Genomic DNA, 19,794 nt, shown 5'->3' with positions numbered 1-19,794 from the left:
GTGGCTTACCGGCTTAGTTGCTCTGAGGCATGTGGGATCTTCCTAGACCAGGGATGGAACCCATGTCCCTGCTTCGGCAGGTGGATTCTTAACTACCGTGGCACTAGGGAAGTTCCTGCCATTTGTATATTTTCTTTGGAGAAATATCTGTTCAGATCCTTTGCCCATTTTAAAATTAGGTTATTTGTCTTTTTATTGTTGAATTGTAACAGCTTTTAATATTTTCTAGACACAAGTCCTTAATCAGTAATTTGCAAATATTTTCTCTCATTCTGTAGGTTCTTTTCACTTTTTTGATGGCATCTTTTGAAGCACAAAGGATTTTAATTTTGATAATGTCCAGTTGTTTGTTTCTTTTGATACCATATCTAAGAACCCATTGCCTAATCTAAGATCACAAAGCTTTACACTTATGATTTTTCCTAAGAATTTTATGGTTGTAGCTCTTACATTTAGGTCTTCCTTCATTTTGAGTTAATTTTTGTTATGGTACAAAGTGGGGGCCCAGCTTCACTCTTTTGCATGTGGATATGCAGTTGTCCCAGCACCATTTGTTGAAAAGACTATTTTGCCCCCATTGAATTATCTTGGCACTTTTATAAAAAAATCAATCGAGCATTAATGTAAGGGATTTTCCCCTGGATTCCAGATCTACCCCTTGGATCTGTATGTCTATCCTTTTACCAGCACCAGATTCCTTACGATTTTCAATATACAAGATCATATCATCTGTACAGATAGTTTTACTTCTTTCTTTTGAATGTGGATACCTTTTATTTCATTCCCTTGCCTCATTTCCCTGCCAATAACTTTCAGTATAATGTTGAGTAGAAATGGTAAGAGCTGACATCATTATCTTGTTCCTCACCTTAAAGAGAAATCAATCTTTCACCATTAAGTATGATGTTTGCTGTGGATTTTACACAGATACTCTTTATCAAGTTGAGGAATTTTTTTTTCTTTAAGAACTTTTATTGAGATACAATTCGCATACAATAAACTGCATATATTTAAAGTGTACAATTTGTTTTTTCTTTCTTATTAGTAACGTATATATGGCAATCCCAAGCTCCTAATTCATTCCCCCCAACCACCCCCCACTTTCCCCACTTGGTGTCCATATGTTTGTTCTCTACATGTGTGTCTCCATTTCTGCCTTGCAAACTGATTGATTTGTACCATGTTTCTATATTCCGCACATATATGTTAATATAGGACATTTGTTTTTCTCTTTCTGACTCACTTGAGGAATTTCTTTCTATTCCAAATTTGTTGAGTGTGTTATTTAGAAGAGGTGTGGATTTTGTTAAACACTCTTTCTGCGTCTGTTGAGATGAGCATAGGTTTTGTCTTTTATTCTGTCAATATGGTATATTACATTAATTGATTTTCACATGTTGAACCAGTGTTGCATTGCTGGGATAAATTCCACTTTGTCATGGTGTACATTTTTTTTATATGTTTCTAGATTCTATTTGGCAGTGTTTTGTTGAGAATTTGCATTTTTAGTCACAAAAGCTATTGGCCTCTAGGATTTTTTTTCTTGTGATGTTTTGTCTGATTTTGGTATAAGGGTAATACTACCCTCATAGAATGAGTTAAAATTATTTGATCTTTTATTTCTTGGAAGAGTTTGTAAGTAATTGGTAATAATTCTTCTTTAAATGTTTGGTATATTCACCAAATGTCTAAACCTGGGATTTTCTTTGTGGGTAGGTTTTTTAAAGTTTATTATTACTAATTGAATATCTTTACTTGCTATAGTTCTATTCATATTTTCTATTTCATCCTGAGTCCGTTTTGGTACTTTTTGTCCTAATAATTTGTCCACTTCAGGGAATTCCCTGGCGGTCCAGTGATTAGGACTCCTCACTCTCACTGCCAAGGGCAAGGGGTTCAATCCCTGGTTGGGGAACTAAGATCCCACAAGCTGCATGGTGTGGCCAAAAAAAAATTTTTTTTTAATTAAAAAAGTTTTTTAAAAAAGAAGAATTTATCCAATTTCATCTAAGTTATATAAGTTGTTGGAAAATTATTGATCATAGTATTCCCTTGTAAATCCTTTTAGTTTCTGTTAGGTCTGTAGTAATGTCCCCTCTTCAGTTTCTGTTTCAGTAGTTTAATTCTTCTCTCTTTTTCTCTGTCAGTCTAGCTAAAGATTTGCCAATCTTGTTGATCTTTTCAAGAATCGTCTTTTAATTTTGTTGATTTTATCTATTGTTTTCTATTCTCTATTTCATTAATTTCTACTCTAATCTTCCGTTCCTTCTACTTGCTTTGAGTTTAGTTTGCTCTTCTTTTTACATTGTTACGGTGGAATTTTAGCTTATTTATTTGAGATCTTTCTTCTTTTTTAACATAGGCATTTACAGCTATACATAGTTTGCTTAGCACTGCTTTAGCTGCATCCAATACATTTTGGTATGCTGTGCTTTTGTTTTTATTCATCTCAAAGTAATTTCTCTTGTGATTTATTCTTTGTCTCATTTGTTATTTGGAGGTGTGTTTCTTAATCTTCACATATTTGTGAATTTCCCAAATTTGTTATTGATTTCTAATTTCATTCCAGTGTGGTCAGAGAACACACAATTGTATAATTTAAATTTATTTAAGTTTATTGAGGCTTATTTTATGGTCTAATATGTTATCTATTTTGCAGAATATTCCATGCATGCTTGAGAAGAATGTGTATTCTGATATTTTTGAGTGGAGAGGGCTACAGATGTCTGTTAAGTCATTGATTTATAGTGTTGTCAAGTCTTCTATTTCCTTGTTGTACTCTGTCTCCTTGTTCTATTCATTATTGAAAGTGGGGTGTTGGTGTTTCCAACTATTATTATTAAGTTGTCTATTTCTTCTTTCAATTCAGTCAGTTGTTGCTTCATATTTTGGGGGCTGTGTTGCTAATTGCATATCTGTATAATTGCTGTATCTTTCTGATGGATTGACCCTGTTATCATTATGAATTGTCCCTCTTTAGCTCTAGTAACAGTTTTTTTGTGTTAAGGTCTATTTCATTTGATACTAGTATAAGCACTCCAGCTTTCTTATGGTTGCTATTTGCAAAATATAACTTTTTCTTTCCTTTTTTCCTTTTACTTTCAACCTATTTGTATCTTTAAATTCAAAGTACATTTCCTGTAGACAGCATATAGTTGGATCTTGATTTTTATTCAGTTTGACCATTTCTGTCTTTTGACTGGATTGTTAAATCCATTCACATTGAATATTATTTCTGACATAGTAGGATGTACATCTGCCATTTTACTTTTCAATTTCTGTATGGGTCAAGACTTTTTTTGTTGTTATTGTTCCCCTGTTCCTCCTTTAATGCTTTCTTTTACATTAAGTGACTCTTTTGCAGTGTAACATTTTAATTCTGTTAATCATGTTTTTGTTGATTTTTTTAAGATTTATTTTATTATTTATTTATATTTGGCTGTGTTGGATCTTTGTTGCTGCACACAAAGCCCACAGGCTTTCTCTAGTTGTGGGGAGCAGCGGGGAGAGGAGGGTGCTATTCTCTGTTGTGGTGCACTGGCTTCTCATTGCAGTGGCTTCTCTTGTTGCAGAGCATGGGCTCTAGGCCAGCTGGCTTCAATAGTTGTGGTATGTGGGCTCAATAGTTGTGGCTCACGGGCTCTAGAGCTCAGGCTCAGTAGTTGTGGTGCAAGGGCTTAGTTTTTCCATGGCATGTAGGATCTCCCTGGACCAGGGATCGAACCCGTGTTCCCTGCATTGGCAGGCGGGTTCTTAACCACTGCACCACCAAGAAAGTCCCATTGTATCTTTATCTTAATTTGAAGCCAGTTACTAAGGCCCCACCTGGGGCAAATATCCAGTAGGATTTGCTGGTTTTTAAGGTGCTCTGGAGGGGTGCTGACTCCTTCTGTCCACTGGGATTGGAAGGCAAGTGGGCTACAAAAGGAGGTTTCCCTGGAAAGGGGGAGAGTTCGTTCCAGGTGAAGAATCTGCATTTTTGTCTCTCCTTTCAGGTTATTGTGTCTCACCTTCCATCATAGACCTTCCCAGGGGAAACACCGGAAAGTCGGGTGCACAGGGGAGAAGGTTGTTAGAAGTGGGTGGTGTGGTCAGGTAAGCCTAGAGCTGACCCTGGGGCCTCAGTAGCCCTCTGATAAGTTTTGGGTCTGTTTCCCCTGTGAAGGGGTGAGAATGTGGATGGTTCAGTAACATTCAACACTGATTCAAGCAACATTTATTCCTTGGCTACTTGACCAAAGTCACGTGGCTGATTTACAGTGTACCTGCTTCACTGCAGGTGGAAGTGGAAGGGAATATAAAACCTTGCTGGAGGGCAGTATAGAAACATATATCAATAGTAAAAAATGTTCATTTCCTTTCACCTAGTAATTCTACTCCCAGAAATCCATCCTAAGAAAATAATCAGAGATGAGCCATTTTGTTTTCCGCAGCATATGTGAAATTGACAGCGCATCCATTATGATGTAGGGCTATGCTTGCGTCACAATACACCTTTAGTATGTGGACTGACAATGGAAGCTAACTCATAATACAACGCTGAATGAAGCGGCACAAAAACATACAGTATACATACACATAGCGTAATACACCGTGATTTCTGTGGGTAGTGGGGTTGATTTTTAACATCTTCATCGTCCGTCTGTTTTTTACAATCAGCACTTAACTAATTTTATAAACAGAAACAAAAGCTACGTGTCTTTCAATGTGGGGTGCGTGCGATGCCCCGTCTCTAGGACGACGGGGCCGCGGGGTGGGGTAGCAGGACGGGCGGCGACGAGGCGGGGAGCCGCGCAGGCTCCGCCCCTCCAGGGGGTACACCGCAACCCTCTCCGGCGAGCGCCCGCCCACCCCCCGGAGCGCAAGCTGGAATCTCGGCGGGCTGGCGGCACCTCTCAGGGGACGTCCCCATGCAGCTGGCGCAGAAGGTCTCAGCCACCTGCAGCGACTGGGCAACCCGGAGGCCCAGGTGGGCCCTGGAGTGGGTGTGCGGACGTCGAGGCGCAGGGAACCGCTCGGGCCTTCTGGAAAGGTCGGGCCTGGAGCGTGCGAGGGGGTCAGCGTGGCTCGGGCCGGGCCAGGTTCGCCTCCTGAGAGGTGTCCGGGGCCCTCGATGACGGTCGCTTCCCCATTGTGCTGCCGCCCTGAGGGCCCTCTCCCGGCTTCCAGAAAGGCCTTGGTGCACGTGGGGGCCTCTCCCGCGCCGGCTTGGCCAGCCGCCGCTGCCCTGCTCACTGCCGCCTTCCTCCCCGCGCCGGCTCTAGCTTCCCAAGTCTAGCCAAGGAGTGGGACCACAGGACGATCGGGAGCCACTGCGAGCTGTTCGCGGCCTCGCTGGGCAACCTGGAATGGTTGCGATTCTGTCTAAATAGGCACGGTGGGGAAATCCTCGCCGATGACAAGGTAAGGCCTTGGAGTGCAGGGGCCGACCGGAACTCATCTCCACCCCACAAAGAGCTCCGCACATAGTGGTTACCTGGCGAAGAGTGACAGTGGAGCATCCGGAGATGTCCTTTTCTGGGTAGATGGTCCTAATTCACCTTCCGACCGTCTGGAAGGCCATTTTGGGGGAGCGAGAAAGGGTGAGCACATATGGGAGTGGGAAAGGCGTATGTGCAATTCCCCGGGGCACAGAGAAGAGGCGGGGGGAGCCCCAAGAAATTGCTATCTAGGTTAGGTTGTGGGCCCTGGGGCGCCAGTCCTGCTCAGCCTCTTCCTTCCCCCCACAGGGTTTCACTGCCATCCACTCTGCAGCCCAGAGTGGCAAGCTTGCATGCCTGCAGGTCTTGGTGGAGGAGTACAAGTTTCCCGTGGACCTGCCCACCAACAATGGCCAGACACCTCTGCACCTTGTCATCCACGGTGACAACAAGGACATGGCCCTCCCCTGCATTCACTATCTGATTAAGCAAGGGGCAGCCCTCAACATGTAAGTCCAGCCAGTGTGGGGAGAGTGGCTTGGAGGCTGGGCAGATAAGAACCCCACTTCCAGGCAGGCAGATCCAAGCAGGACAGGCAGAGGGGCTGTGGGATGACAAGGATTGGTTCTCACATGAAAGTCAGAGAGCCCACATGGTGCAGTGGTTAAGAGATTTTGGGAGAGCACAGACCTAGTTCATACCCCAGCTTTGCTACCTGCTGGCAGACAGAAAAACCTCGGGCAAATCACTCAAACCTAAGCCTCAGTGCTCTCGTTCCCAAACCTCTGTACACTGGAGTCACCTGAGGAGCTTCAAAAATGCCTGTGTTCCAATCCAAAGGTTGTCATCTAATTGGTCTGGGGTGTGGCCTGGACTCTGGAAGGCTCAGATGATCCCCAGCTATTTCTCATCTGCAGCAGAGTTTGGGGACTACTGCCTCAGTGTCTTCAACTGAAATTCGGGGGGATGACAGTTCCTATCGCATGAGACTATTGTGATAATTGAGGAAACACATGGAAAGTGCATGGATGGCATATGCATGCATTCATTCTAAATATTTATCCAGCATATAATGTGCGAAGCGCTGGGCCAGAGTTGAGGAATACAGTGGTGAACATACAGCAGTGGTCCCTGCCCTCGTAAAGCTGATATACTAGTGCAGGAGCAGACAGTCAATTAGCAAACTAATAAATGAACAAAATGGCAGAGTGCAGTAAGTGGTTATGAAGGGTATAAACAGAGTGATGGGTGGTGAGTAAAGGGGGCAGGGAGGAGGTCTATTTGGGAAGGGGCAGTTACCTCTCAGGAGAGGACTGAGAGGTGAGCCAGCCAGCCAAAGAGCCAAGGAAAAGTGTTCCAGGCAGAGGTGCAAAGGCCATGTTGGGAGAGAGTGGGGCAAGGTCAGAGGACGAAGTTGGGGAGGAAGCAGGGCCCCAGTCACGCAGGCATTGCGGGCCATGGCCAGGTGTGGGAAGGGGCAGGAGGGCTGGGTGGTTTACGAGGAGATGAGGCTAGTGGTCTCTACGCTCCAGCCAACCCAGCTCTCCTTCTAGCAGTTCCTCAGGTTACATACCCCGTAATCAGACTTGTTGTTCATTTAGTCCAAACCTTCCTTCTACAGTTGTTGAAACTGATGTACAGAGAGGAGAAGGGGCATATCAGGGTCACCCACTGGACTGGTGGCAGAGCAGGCCTGGAAGATGGTTTGCCCATCTATCTGATGGGCGGATTTCTTTTGTCCTTCCTTTCTGCCCTCTTCTCCCGGCGGTGCCCTCCACAGCCAGACATGCAACGGCTCCACACCCCTGCACCTGGCAGCCCGCGAGGGCCTGCTGAGCTGTGTGAAGGTCCTGGTGCAGAAAGGTGCCAACGTCCATGCCCAAGATGCCAGGGGCTGCAAACCCATCGACTACTGCAAAATATGGACCCACCGCATCTGTGCCCGGTGAGGGTGTGAAAACCACCCCGCCTGTCACCCTTCCCTGGGGCCCTCACCGAGAGCTGAGCATTTAAGAGGAGGGTCTGGGCATGAGCCTGTGGAGGGGGCCCCTCCCCAAGTGCTATTCCCAGGGCTCTCCACGGGGCCTCACCCCTGGGGTTTAGCATTGCCCTGAGGCCCCAACTCCTCTGCAGGAGGGTGGTGACCCATCAGATGTGGCACTTTCCGAGGCAGTAGTTAGACAGAGGGGCCCCGGGCAGTGGAGATGGGTCATCTTGCTCATCTCATCTCTGGCAGCCCACCCCCACCCAGGCCCTCAGCTGCAGCCAGTCTTCCCTGCCCCTGTCACTGGGGAATGACACCCCCCCCCACCTTGGCACCAGATTCTTGAAGGATGCCATGTGGAAACGGGACAAGAAGGACTTTGCCCATGAGATGGGGAAACTGAAGAGGCTCAAGAACCAGCTGATTCTCATGGAGGAGGACTACCTGACTGAGTATCAAGTAAGGGGCAGGGCTGGTAGGGCGGGCAGGGGTGCCAGGCATCAGCTGCAATCCAGGCATGTGAGCAGAGGAGGCAGTGACCCATACATGTGGTTAGTTAGAAGAGTGGCTAGAAGTGGTCCCATCCGGAAAGAGCCTCCCTCACCCCCTCCTCTGAGGAGGAGGGCTCCAGGAGAGTGCCAGAAGGATAATGCTTAAGAGGAGTCTTTAAAGGTGGGCAGCAGTTGACCATATGAAGAATCACCTACCTGGAAGGGCTAACCTGGTAGAGGGAACAGACAGCCCTGTGGAGATACATAGGGGCACATGAGGGCGTGCTGTATGTCAAGAAGTGCAAATTCAGTACAGCCAGGGAGTCAGATGTGAGCTGGAGACTGACAAGCTAGAGACCTGGCAAGGGCCCAGATCAACATCAGACTTCAGCTGGGGCAGAAAAGGAGAGTAAGGGTTTTAAGCAGGTATAACTACAGAGGATGCAAGAACCAGAAAACCCCCCAAAAAGATGCTGGGAATCCTAAGTGGATCCAGGAGTGCGGAGGGCTTCGGAGCTGGCAAAATCCGGTACTCCAGCTCTGTTCCAGCTGCATTCCTTGCCAGTTTTCCCTGTCCTACCCTCTGCTGTCAGCATCACCCAGCCCTCACAGTCATGTATGTATCCAGAGGAGGCAAAGCCCATCTGTTCCTGTGGCTCTAAGATTTCCCAGAAGCCCCTTGAAGATCTCCCCTTATCTCTTATTGGCCTCAGTTGGATCGTGTGTCCATTCTTGTTCCAATCCCTAGAGCTAACAGAAAGCCATGTGCTGACTGACTTAGGTCTGGGGCAAGGCTGATGGAATTATTATGATTGGCTTAGCCTAATTAGAGCCTGCCTCTAGAGCTGGGTCAATCTCCAAACCACCTGACTGCTTAGCAACGGTCTGGAAATGAGACACTGAGACGGGGATGGAGGAAGGGGGCGGTTCTGTGACAACAAGTTGAAGATTCAGCTTTAGTGAAGGCAAGGACAGAGAGCATCACCACCCAGCCTGGAGAGCCAGCCAACTGTATCTCTCCCTACACTGACCGCTTAAGGCCCACCACTTCTAAGAAGGCTGCCCAGACTAGCTCCATCCAGTTCCTGGCCTTCCAAACGTTTCTGCTTTCTCCTCCCAGGGTCAAGGATAAGTCTGCACCACTTATTTACCTTTTTCCCCATCAAACCAGAGACTGTCAGGGCAGAACATGTCTCCACCATCAGACTGGGAACTCCTTCAGTGGGGGTGGAGGCTGGTCTCCCCCAGTAAGACTCAAGTTTTTCCATAGGGCAGGGACTGTGTTTCCCCCCTCAAGCTGAAGACCTCACCTAGGGCAGAGGCTGTATCTCCATCAGATTGGAGGTCTCCCCTCTGGGAAGGGCTCCATCTGTCCCATCAGCCCATGGGCCATCTCCAGGCAGCAATTGTCTCCCCATCGGAACAAGGGCTCCCACAAGGCAGGGGTTTCTCTCATCTGACTCCCGGCTCCCGACGGGCAGAAAGGTATCTACTCAGTCAGACCTGAGGTTTCCAGGGCTGCAGCCACAGGGCCTCCTTCTGCATTAGCACAGGGGGAGGAGCCCTCCAGAACTATCTTGTGCCTTCTGATGTTGCAGAAAGAGCACCAAATTCTGAGAGAAGCTGACTTTAAGAAGTGGCTCCACCGCAAGCTGTTGCCCCAAGGCCAATTCCTGATCCGCGACGCTCGGCGAGAGCCCCGTGCTCCACCCCAGGCCAGCGCCCTTTCCAAGACCGCCAGGCATGGGGCGCTGCGGCCCCCGGAGAGCTTCCACCCCTCTCCAGAAGCGCGCCTGCGACAGACACTGCCACCCACTCTGCCCTTGGTGATGCCTGTGCCCACCTACAAGCAACGCGTGGTAAGGAGGCCCACGGTGTGGAATCGTAGCAACAACCCTGCCAGGTCCCCCACCGCCCAGATTGGCTACCCGCAGGGCGTCCGCCTGGGCGTGCATCCCGAATCCAGGCCGGAGCACGACTTCCGCTGCTTCCTCGAGGTGAGGCCCGACGGGCATGGTGGTGTGCTCCTGCGCACGGTGGCTGGCAACCAGGTGGCGCCTGTGCCCCGACTGCCTTTTGAGGTGATAATCCGCGAGCTGTACCCTTCAGTGCGGCCACACAGGATGAAGGTGCCCCAGGGCTTTTGTTCTGTCACCCTGAGAGAGGTGCCCCGGAAGCGGCGCCTGGGCAACAGCACCTGCTGGACGGACACTCTGAGCATGAGCCTGAGAGAGACATTTGGCGAAGGCTTCCTGGCAGCCGTGCGAGCCCATCGAGGGCTCCCCACCCTGCCCTCCCCCAAACCACCCCCCACGTAAACTTATTTTGGTAGCCTCTTGACTGGAGGCTGCCCAGTGAAGGCTGAGATGTGGTGATTCTGTGTGGATTGGGAGGAAGGGGGAGTGCCCACAGGCTGTCCACCCCCAAGTTCAAGGATCGGAGCCCCCTCCCCCACAAAACCCAGATTCCAGGTCTCTATCCTCTCCACAAAGGAATCTCTTGGACCCCCAGGGGATTCAAGTTGGGGCAGTAGCCCAAGGCTCAGAATGGGGATTCTTCTCTATCCTGGGCCCTAGCATTGTAAAAGTCACACCCTGGTGTCCCCATTTCTCCTCCCCACCCCCAACAGCTCACCAGGGACAAGGATTCCAGGATGAGGGACCACGGGGAAATTCTGCCTCTTGTTCATATAAAGTCCTTCCTGCTGCAGGTTCTAAGCTTCACTCTGCATCTCCAGACCCAAAACGGGGAGGAAGAGCTAATATGTCACCCTACCATTGGCTTCCCTGCTACTATGGGCTGCCGTCCTTCATTCCCAGCTGCCCCTCGGGTTTCTGTGGTTCAGGGAGGCACAGGCAGCCTATCTGGAGGATGGAGGAAGGACCTATGGCTTCAGTTTGAGATTGAAAGCACTTGTACTTTCCCCAAGAAGCTATCCTGGATGCCCTGCTATCCCTGTACACATCACTACAAATCATTCATTAAACAAACATTTATTGAGTACTTTCTACGTGCCAGGTGCCAAGCCAGGCACTGTTGATACAAAAATTGAAGGACAATCCCTGCCCTCAAGGAGCTTACAGTCTAGTGGGGAGACAAACCAGCACGCAGGTAAGCAAGCCCAGAGTGATCTGTGTGGTATGCTGGAGGGAGAGGGGACATTCAAAGTTCCTTGGAGGAAGTGAAATCTAAGTTGAGAACTGACAGAGAAGGTACCCAAGTGAGTAGAAGAAAGGGGAATCAAAGTGGCATCTCTGGATACTGGAGGCTGAACATCAGAGTGCAAGGTGGCAAGTGATGAGGCTAGAGAGGCGAGCAGGAACCAGGACACCACATCTCACAAGCTATGCTAAGGGGTCTGGACTTTATCCTGAGGACAGTGGGGAGTCATGGAAAGCTGTAAGCCAGGGAGTGCCTGAATCAACTATGCATTAGAAAGACAACTCTAGCTGTGGATAGAGAAGCAGGAGGCTGTCACAATAATCCAGGTGAAAACTGATGATAGTGGGAGTGGCTCAAATCAAGAGATGTTAAGAAAGTAAACTTGACAGTTGTTAGAGACTGGATGCGGGGCAGAAAGAGAAAGCAGGTTTCTGGTCGGGCTCCTGAGTGATCTTGGGGCCAAGGCAGGTACCCACAAAAGGCAGATTTGCAGAGGACAGCAGCAAGTGCTATCTGGGCCATGAGAGTTGTCTGTGTGCCCAACGGCAGCAGGACTGTGGTTCAGAGGACCAAGAGGGATGCTGGGACTGGAGGTCAGCTCTCAACTCCTTGAAGCCATCAGCGTGAATGGGCTCCTCCAGGGAACCCACGACAGAACCCTGAGAAACCCCATGTGCATGGGGAGAGTGGAGGAGCCTGCACAGGACCTGAAAAGGAGCAGCCAGAGAGGCAGAACCAGCCACAGAAGTGCTCGGGAAGCTGGGGATGATGAGCCCTGCCCGATGCTGCAGAGGTCCAGAAAGCGGAGATATGAAGAGGGTCCACTGGACTGAACACAAGGCCACTGGCAACCCCCAGAACACCGGCAGTGGAGTGAATGGAGGGCAAAGCACCCCTGGGGTGAGAAACAAACAAATGGATAGCAAGGGAGCACAAGGCCAGCTGCTGGCCAGCAGTCAGGACACTGGCCTCCAGTGTCCTCTGCCTTGTCCTGCCTTGTCTGCATAGGACAGGAGGGCCTGGCAATCTCAGTGTCACTGACAGAAGGCCAAAATGTGCTGCTCCTCCCCAGGAAAAGGGAAGGCTGGTATTTTTAAGAGAACAGGAATGCTAAACCCAAGGAAATGAAGGGCTATGGTGGGACCTGAGGCAGGATGTAGAGATAAGAATTTCAAGCACAGAGGTCTTCCCAGTGGCTGAAAGGTACCGCGTGTGTGTGGTCCATCTCTGCACCGGACTGCTTTGCTCTGAGGTATAAGACATGGCCGGCAATGGCTCTTGTGGGGACTTCATTCCCAGATGTACTGCTGAGTACCTGCAAGGCACTGCAGCTGGAATGCAAGGTCAACAAACGCTGGCCTGTGCCCAGGACCAGGCCTGCCTTCTCAGAAGACGGATCACCTCCCAAGGAGCCAAGACCACTGAGAAGACAGGGCCAGCCCTTGCGTGCTCTTAGAGTGACAGACAGCTTCTCCCACCAGCCCCGTTGCTTACAAAACAGGCTATAGTCCAGGCTGCCTGGAAGCCCATTTTTATTCTGTTTCTCCTCAAGCCTGAGATAGAATTCAGCCAGAAACCACTCCTCTTCCCTAGGGGAAGACTTATAAATAGGATATTGTACATATTCTCCTGAAAAATCTAACCCAGTCCCACACTATCCCCTCTCTACCCCTAGCATGACAGTCATGGAGCCTTGGAAAGAGATGGAAGAAGAGAGAGGGGGATTAAGAAAGGCTGCCTCCACCCCCCATCCCCACCCCCCCACCGGATTCAGCTCCTTATCTCTGTCCCCTTCCCACTAAGAGCCACAGGAACAGTCCCTTCAGAAGGGCAAGACCCAAATGCAGAAAAGGAGCCCCTGGTGCAGAAAAGCCAGTCCAGGCGGAGGGTCAGCAGGAAGAAAGCAGGATGAACTTTCAGGGTATTAAGGCAAACAGCGCCACCTAGAATCTTTATTCAAACATGAATCAGCACTTGGACAGAAATCACAGTTCAACAGCAAAAACTTCTTCTTGCAAGTGCTAAGCCATGGCCCCTCCCCATGGTCATCTGCCCACAGCAATTATCACTGTCTGCTCTGCAGCTTCACGGCCCATGCCCTTTCTGCTCTGGCTGAGCCAGAACCCCTGACCCATCACAGGAGTGGGTGGGAGGGCCACAGGAGCTCAGCTTCTCTGCACACCCAGGTGGACTGCGGCCTCCTGGCTAAGCAGGCACCGCATCCTCCCTGGTACCCTTTGAGGTCTCAGCCTCTGGCAGCATCAGATCTGGGCCAAGCTGAGCCTCCTGAGGAGGGTGGGGATTGGGGTTTCTGGGGGAGTTGAGGGAAAGAGGGCCAAGGCTGGGGGAAGGTGCCTTCCAGCTCCCAACCCCACCTGGTGCAGAGGCCCAGGGGCCTCACTCTCCTGATCTTGCCCCAGCATCCCCTCCCCAGAAGGTCAGTATATCTTCTGCCGACTGGGTAGAATGGCCTCTTTGATGAAGGAGAAGACAACCAGGATCCCTAAGCGTTTGCCCCGCTTGCCTTTGGTGAAGTAATTGGAGACCACGTCATCTGTGGAGACACAGGCAGGGAAGTGAGTGTGTATGTGTGCGTGTGTGTGCACACCGCTCTGCCCGCCCAGAGTCCAAGCGTCTCCATCACAGGGCGGGCTCCGGCTCCCCCAGCAACTCAGGCCTTGCTGGTGTCCTCCCACTGCAACCCCTTACAAACCCCTTCTCACCTCCGGGCTGCACGGTGGAGGGCAGGACGTTCTCCCCAGCCGACAGTGACACAAAGAACGCAAACGGGATTATCCACAGACAGAAAGTGAAATAGGCCAGGACCTGGCAACAGAGACACTGAGAAGAGAGTGGCCCTGGAGGTGCCAAGGCTGGGCCAGGTGTGGTCACCATGTATCTTAAAGAGGTGGTCAAGCGTGCACTGAAGACCCCACACTTGATCTCTGAAGGGGACCATGGCCCAGGAAGCAGAGACAGGACACCCCCAAACATGGAGAAAATTCAGTGGGGAAAGGGGGAGACTAAACGTGACTGAGTGGCCACAATCTCCAAATTGTGGTCAACAGGACAAGCAACTCCTCTGAACCAAAGGAGGCAGATGGAGGGCAAAACCATGACTGACCCATATTCCCTAGAAAAGTGACTTTGTTCAAACTGGAGCAGCAGGGTTCCGGCAGTAGCCCACCCCCCGCCTGTGAGGTCTGCGTCAGACCAGGTCACCCCACGCCCCTTCCTGCCCTTAGGATGTTAGGCTGGGATCCTGGGAGACCCAAAGGACCCACTGGGAGACAGCAGTGTCCTCCCCCCTCAGCCAAAGGGGTCCCTGCTCCTCATCCTCACTGCTCTCTAAAATCATCTCTACGATTTTTTTTAAAAATGTGTCACCCCTGAATAGGCTGTTTCAAATCATAGCCAAGCTCACAAAGAAATCATGCAAGTCCCCTTTACCCCTTCTGTCCTATTAGTAGTTTGCTGACGTACTGAATACTTCTTACCTCTGAGAAAGGATAATACTCCTCTGCAAAAAACTGAAACGCTAGGTAATGGTTCACCACCACTAGCCCTGCGGAGGGAATGAAGAGTCAGTTAGTCTGGGGGGTAACACAAAGCAGACCCTTAGCCTTCACAAGGCCCTGGAGCGTGGAAGCCGAGTCTTAGTCCTGACTTTACACCCGAGTCAGAGTATAGCTTCGGGCCAAGCACAAAGCTCTCCAGAACTGTTTCCCAACTAATACAACAGAAGAATTAGTCCCCACCTGCTCACTGCAGAGGGCATTTATGAATCAAATTAGAAGTAGGTTAAAAAAACTCTTCGAATGTTATAAAAATGACACGTCAGTGCTACACAGTCCAAAGCACTGGGCCAATTGACCTGGTCTTTAGCAGCCGTGAGTCCTGAAGAGAGCTCTCCAAGGCCTCGGGAGAGGATGTCACTGGCCTGCAGAGCCCACGCTCCCAAGGAGTCTACTCCAGACAGGGCAGCGGGGAGGAGACTCTCACTCCTCAGGAATAAAAGGGCTCAGTTTGCTAGATGTTTTGTGGTGCAGTCTTAGGGTTCCTCAGAATTCTGGGGGAGGGGGACTGTCCTCATCCTGCCCCAGGGTAAGGTTCACTGGTCTGAACTGGAGTGTTCTGGATCCCCACACACCTCCTTAGCGTGCAGCCAGGTTCAGAGAGAGAGATCCTGGGGACCTGCTGCTCAGAGACAGGCATTCCTGCCGGTTCCCACAGTAAGGTGAAGGGCAGGCACCAGAACCAGGCAACCCCTCAGACCCAGCACCCCTCACATGCACCTCACAGCCAACTGCCACGAATCTGTCCTCTTCTCTCCTCTCTCGCTTCTCCCCTTCTAAGGCAGAGACCACAGCTCTGCCATGCCCAGCCACGCTCTAGGGCAAGGGCATACTAGAAGACAGGATGATACCTGACGCCCACAGATCTTCACAAAAACTCTCCCAGGCATCTAGAGGGCAAGTCAGGGGAGTGCCAAAGGGAAGCCAAGGGAGTGTGCTGCTGGGGGAGGGGGGAGCACCCTCCCCCCACCCTGGGAAGATGCAAGAGGGGCCTGGTCTCCAGGGAAGGACTCCTTACACCAACCCCGCAGAACAAATCCTTTGGTGGAATCACAGCAAGGCACTCAGTCCTGGCTTTACCACTGAGCCCTTCTTGTGAATAACAGTCTCTTTCCAGGTTCTCTCACAGAAATAGAAAAGTAGCTCTAAGAAACCCCAGTTCCATCTGATATATTGACCAAAGGCCAAGATGACCAGTAACGATTAAAGAGAAAAAAGGCAATCCTGGTAACCAGATACTGTCTAAAATCTTTTCCGGGAACAACTATAGCATCTATGTGCCAAATGAGTCTCCCAAACGTCACTGAACAGATGGAGAAGCTACGGCCAGAAAGGAGAAATGACTCTCCAGGGTCAGAAACTGGTGGCAGAACAAAGACAGGAAGACCAGGGTCCTCCAAACATGTCTGTCAACGCCAAGGCAGCTGTCTGCAGGGAGACCCACAGACCCATGAGGCTCATCTTAATCATGACTTTGCCCCAGAGGACTGGATGGGGAGCTTCTTGCAGACAAGGGAAAGGCTTTGGGCTTTTCCTGGCCAAGTGGTCTCTTCGAGACTATAACTACTCAGCAAACCCGCCTCTTTTCCCTTCTCAAACCCTTTGTCAAATTTACCTCCCTAGGAAAGCCCTTCCTTTCTGAGTATTCTAGCCCCCCAAATTCTAGTCACTAGAGCCAACATGGGCTCTAGGCTCCTCACGTGTGAGAACCCTAACTTCCAATCAGCCTGGCCTTCTGGAGGACCTCAGTGGTTTGCCTCTTTTCTTTATACCCCCTTCAGTGCCCTAGACTGAGCTAGGCACATCCAACCACCTCAGCTGCCTCCCCAACTCCGTCCCCTCTCACCGCACGACAGGATGAAGTTAGGCGAGGTCAGCATGATGAAGGGGAAGGTCTGGAGGAGGCCAAAGTAGACAAGGTTGGTGAAGAGGCCCACGCCAATCATGTAGGTGGGGAAGCACTCAAAAACGTAGAGGCCAATCAGCACAGCTGTGGAGAACTGAAACAACCAGAGGCACACAGTGCCGGGAGCGTCTTCCAGGCAGCCTTCCTGGAATCACTAACCCCCAGCCTACTCAGGGCAACACTGTGTTCATGCTTCAGTCTCTCCTTATTTCACAACCACAGTTCTGACCTCCCCAAAGGGTAGCACTTTTTAATCTCAGTTTGTTTGACAGCAACCCACAATAAGAAAAACCGTGACCCCAACACACACGCACATATATATATATGATCAAAGTTCAGATTTCAAGTCTAGTCTTTTCCATTCCTTTTTTTTCAGTGTTGATAATGACCTATTGAACTGACTGCACAACCCAATAATGAATAATACCCGCAGTTTGAAAACCATTGTTCTGAAGGACTTGCAGTTGTCAGTGCTTAACAAATGGCAGGCAGTTGGCTGAATGAAGGTCTAATTCCTGTACCAACACCCACGGGCCTCTGAACCCAGAGCTGAGAGCTACGGTCTGGTCTCCACCACTAACTCCCTACCCCAGGGCACGCCCAGAGTGGAAGTGGCTGCTAACAGCAGGTGACTTGGGAGGCTCTGGATTCTTCCTGTCCAAATGGGCTCCCAGCCCCTCCCCAGCCTTTCCTGAAGCTGCAGAAATCTATCCACCAGCAGTCACTCCTGTGGCTTTGACATCAATAGCAAGGATTGTGTCTTCAGAAAGAGAAGCCTTCCATGATGTCTGAGCAGGGCAGGGCCTGAGCCAGGGAAGGTGTCTCCCTCTGAGAACAAGTCACTTGACCAATTAGAAAGTGGGCAATGAACAACTACTCAAAACTGCCCTTAAGGTTCCTCTCAGTTCTAAATGCTGTAAGCAGAGCAAGGGGCTAAGACCACTGAAGGCAGTTAAGCAAGGCAAAGCCTCGGCCCTGTCAACAGAGAATCCCTCAGCTCTCGCCTTAAAGGAAGCAAGAACGAGGCCTGCAGTGAAGTGATGCCACTTGGGGAATGAGACCAGGGAAGATCTAGGTCCAGGGGAGCAGACCCGGGGACAAGGTACAGGGCAGGGAGGTGGGGGGTGGTACTCTCAGGAAACAGCAAGGACAGAGGTCTCATCACCCGGGCCGAACTTTCCCCACTTCCTCCTTTTGAGGCAGGGCAAGAGTGAGGGGGAATCCTGGGGAAAGCTGCAACTTACCCAGATCATGTATTTTATGATCCTGCTGGTGGCCACTGTGTATTCTTCTATCAATTCTGCCAGGTAATAAAGTCCCGCCGCTGGGGATGAGGGGGCGGTGAGGAGGTGAAGGGAGAACATTAGTCAGGGTCACTCCCACCAGCCTGATCACCCCTCTCTCTGCAGCTGGGTCCCACTCAGCCTTTTATGATTCCATTAGGTAAGGAACAAGCCAATCAACCCGTGTGTTACCCTCCTAAGTAGGAAGTAAAACCTTGTCAGGGCCGCTAAGGAGAGATTTTATAAAAGTGAATGGAAACCTGAATTTGATGCCTCAGCACAAACCTAACCTCTGGCCCATAAAGGGGAATTTCTTTCACTCAGTCTGCAAATATCTGATGGCACTTAGTATGCGCCAGGCGCCGGGCTGAGGGCTGAGTACAATACAAGACAGACAAGGTCTCTTCCCTGACCCAGCTGTGAGGGGATGGGGGATTTTGAGTGGGGAGGAGAGTCAGACGATCCCAGTGTGACAAGTGCTACTGTAGGCAAAGTACAAGGCACTGCTGGACCATCAAACCCCATAAGGAGGGCTTCCCGGAGGAGATAAAATCTCAGCTGCGATCAAGAGTAGGAAATAGCAAGAAGGGGAAAGGGTGTCGAAATCAGAAGGGCCCGAGGCGAAAAGGCGGCGGTAGGTGTCGGGGAAAAGTTCGGCGCCGCGGGCCCCGCGAGGAGGAGCGCAGCAGCGGTTGGCGGTGCGCGGGCAAGGGGCACTTGAGCCGGCCTCGCCCGGGCACCGCTGGAGCGGACTTTGTGACTCCTGGGAAGACCCGCGGTCAGGCTAGGCCGCTGGGGTCAGGAGGACAGACAGGACCAGGCGGGACGGAAGGGGGGATGCGAAGGCCGGGGGGGAGCGGGCAGGGGTCTCCCGGGTCGCTCCGGCGTCCTCGTGAGGCGACCCTCGGAGAGCACAGATGCCGGAGCGGGAGCCCGCGCGGGCCGGGGTCGCGCACTCTCACCGACGGCCAGCGTGATGAAGGCCACCTGGATGAAGAGCGACAGCCAGCTCAGCACGTACATGAACCACATGGCGCCCTCGCCGGCCCCCCCCCCCCCGCCCCCCAACCGCCAGGACGGGCCTGCGCGCTCCGGCTCCGGCGACACGGAGCCGCCGTCACCACCACCGTGTCCCCGCCCCGCGGACGGTCGTGCGCCGCCGCCGAGAACAGCCCGGCGCGAGCACCGCCCCTGGCCGGGTCCGGACTAGCGCCCTCCGCCGGCGCGGAGGACTAACCGCTGCTGCCCAGAGCGGCGCGCCCCCGCGGAACGCTGGGCTCCGGAGGCTGCACAGAGGGGGACAGCTCGCGAGGCAACCCAGGGGAGGCGGGACGGTCTTGAGGGGCGGGGACGCGGCACTAGTCCCAGAGCTTGGAAGGCAGCCCTTCGGCCCCTCCCTGTGCACTCCTGCGCCAGCCTGCAAAGTGCTCCAGGGCAGGGGAGGGCCGGCCGACCCCTCCCCAGCGACCTCGGGCCAGAAGCCTCCAGGCAGGTTGCCCAGGGCTTTCTTTCGCTCCCGCAGGTAACAGGAACAAAATTGTTGAGTGCCTAACGTGTGCCGGGCACTGTGCTAAAAGCTAGGCTGAAGGTTCCTGATGGAAATTAATCCGATGATGTAGATCATTTTATGGATGGGGAAGCCAGGGCCTAGGAAGGTTACTTTTCCTCAGATTATACATCTAGGAAGCGGCGCAGGTAGGAATTGGGGCAACTTTGATGAGTCATCCTGAAGCCTGACTCTCCGTCTCTGTTGAGTTCGCCCATTCGGCGCTGAATGCATTTACTACACCTCTGGAAGGGCTAAGTCACGGGCCCCAAGAGCAGGGCAGCCCTTATCAAGAAGTCTCCATCTGGTGGCCGAGATAGGCATGCCAAAATAACTTATGTATAACGGGCCTCTGGTATGTTTCTTGTCTCAGAATATTTTTCATGCATAAAAATAAATACATATTCCTCAAAAAAATTAAGCATAG

At 51.1% G+C, this 19,794-nt stretch overlaps 2 protein-coding genes across 3 annotated transcripts; one reads left to right on the top strand and one right to left on the bottom strand.

Moving 5' to 3' along the window:
- The first annotated feature begins 4,910 nt into the window (after positions 1-4,910).
- ANKRD53 (ankyrin repeat domain 53) lies at positions 4,911-10,213 on the top strand. The gene is made up of 6 exons (XM_057743379.1): positions 4,911-5,081; positions 5,170-5,403; positions 5,730-5,929; positions 7,201-7,365; positions 7,743-7,863; positions 9,494-10,213. Exons 1-6 carry the CDS (start codon positions 4,911-4,913, stop codon positions 10,211-10,213), a joined length of 1,611 nt encoding a protein of 536 aa, XP_057599362.1.
- A 656-nt stretch (positions 10,214-10,869) lies between these two features.
- Positions 10,870-18,955, bottom strand: TEX261 (testis expressed 261). 2 transcript variants are annotated; one of them, XM_057742979.1, is made up of 6 exons: positions 18,784-18,953; positions 17,783-17,862; positions 16,479-16,632; positions 14,555-14,622; positions 13,781-13,883; positions 10,870-13,611 (listed from the first exon to the last, which is right to left on the bottom strand). In XM_057742979.1, the coding sequence occupies exons 1-6, from the start codon at positions 18,851-18,853 to the stop codon at positions 13,496-13,498; spliced, it is 591 nt and encodes a 196-aa protein (XP_057598962.1). In that variant the 5' UTR covers positions 18,854-18,953; the 3' UTR covers positions 10,870-13,495. The 2 variants fall into 2 exon arrangements, with proteins under 2 accessions (XP_057598962.1, XP_057598961.1); XM_057742978.1 differs by having other exon boundaries at positions 12,825-13,611; positions 13,781-13,898; positions 18,784-18,955.
- Positions 18,956-19,794: the final 839 nt, after the last annotated feature.

Source organism: Hippopotamus amphibius, chromosome 7 (genome assembly GCF_030028045.1).
Source record: "Hippopotamus amphibius kiboko isolate mHipAmp2 chromosome 7, mHipAmp2.hap2, whole genome shotgun sequence".
Taxonomy (NCBI): Eukaryota; Metazoa; Chordata; class Mammalia; order Artiodactyla; family Hippopotamidae; genus Hippopotamus; species Hippopotamus amphibius.
Note: the sequence above shows the minus strand (reverse complement) of the source record. Positions and strands in the feature narration are given on the sequence as shown.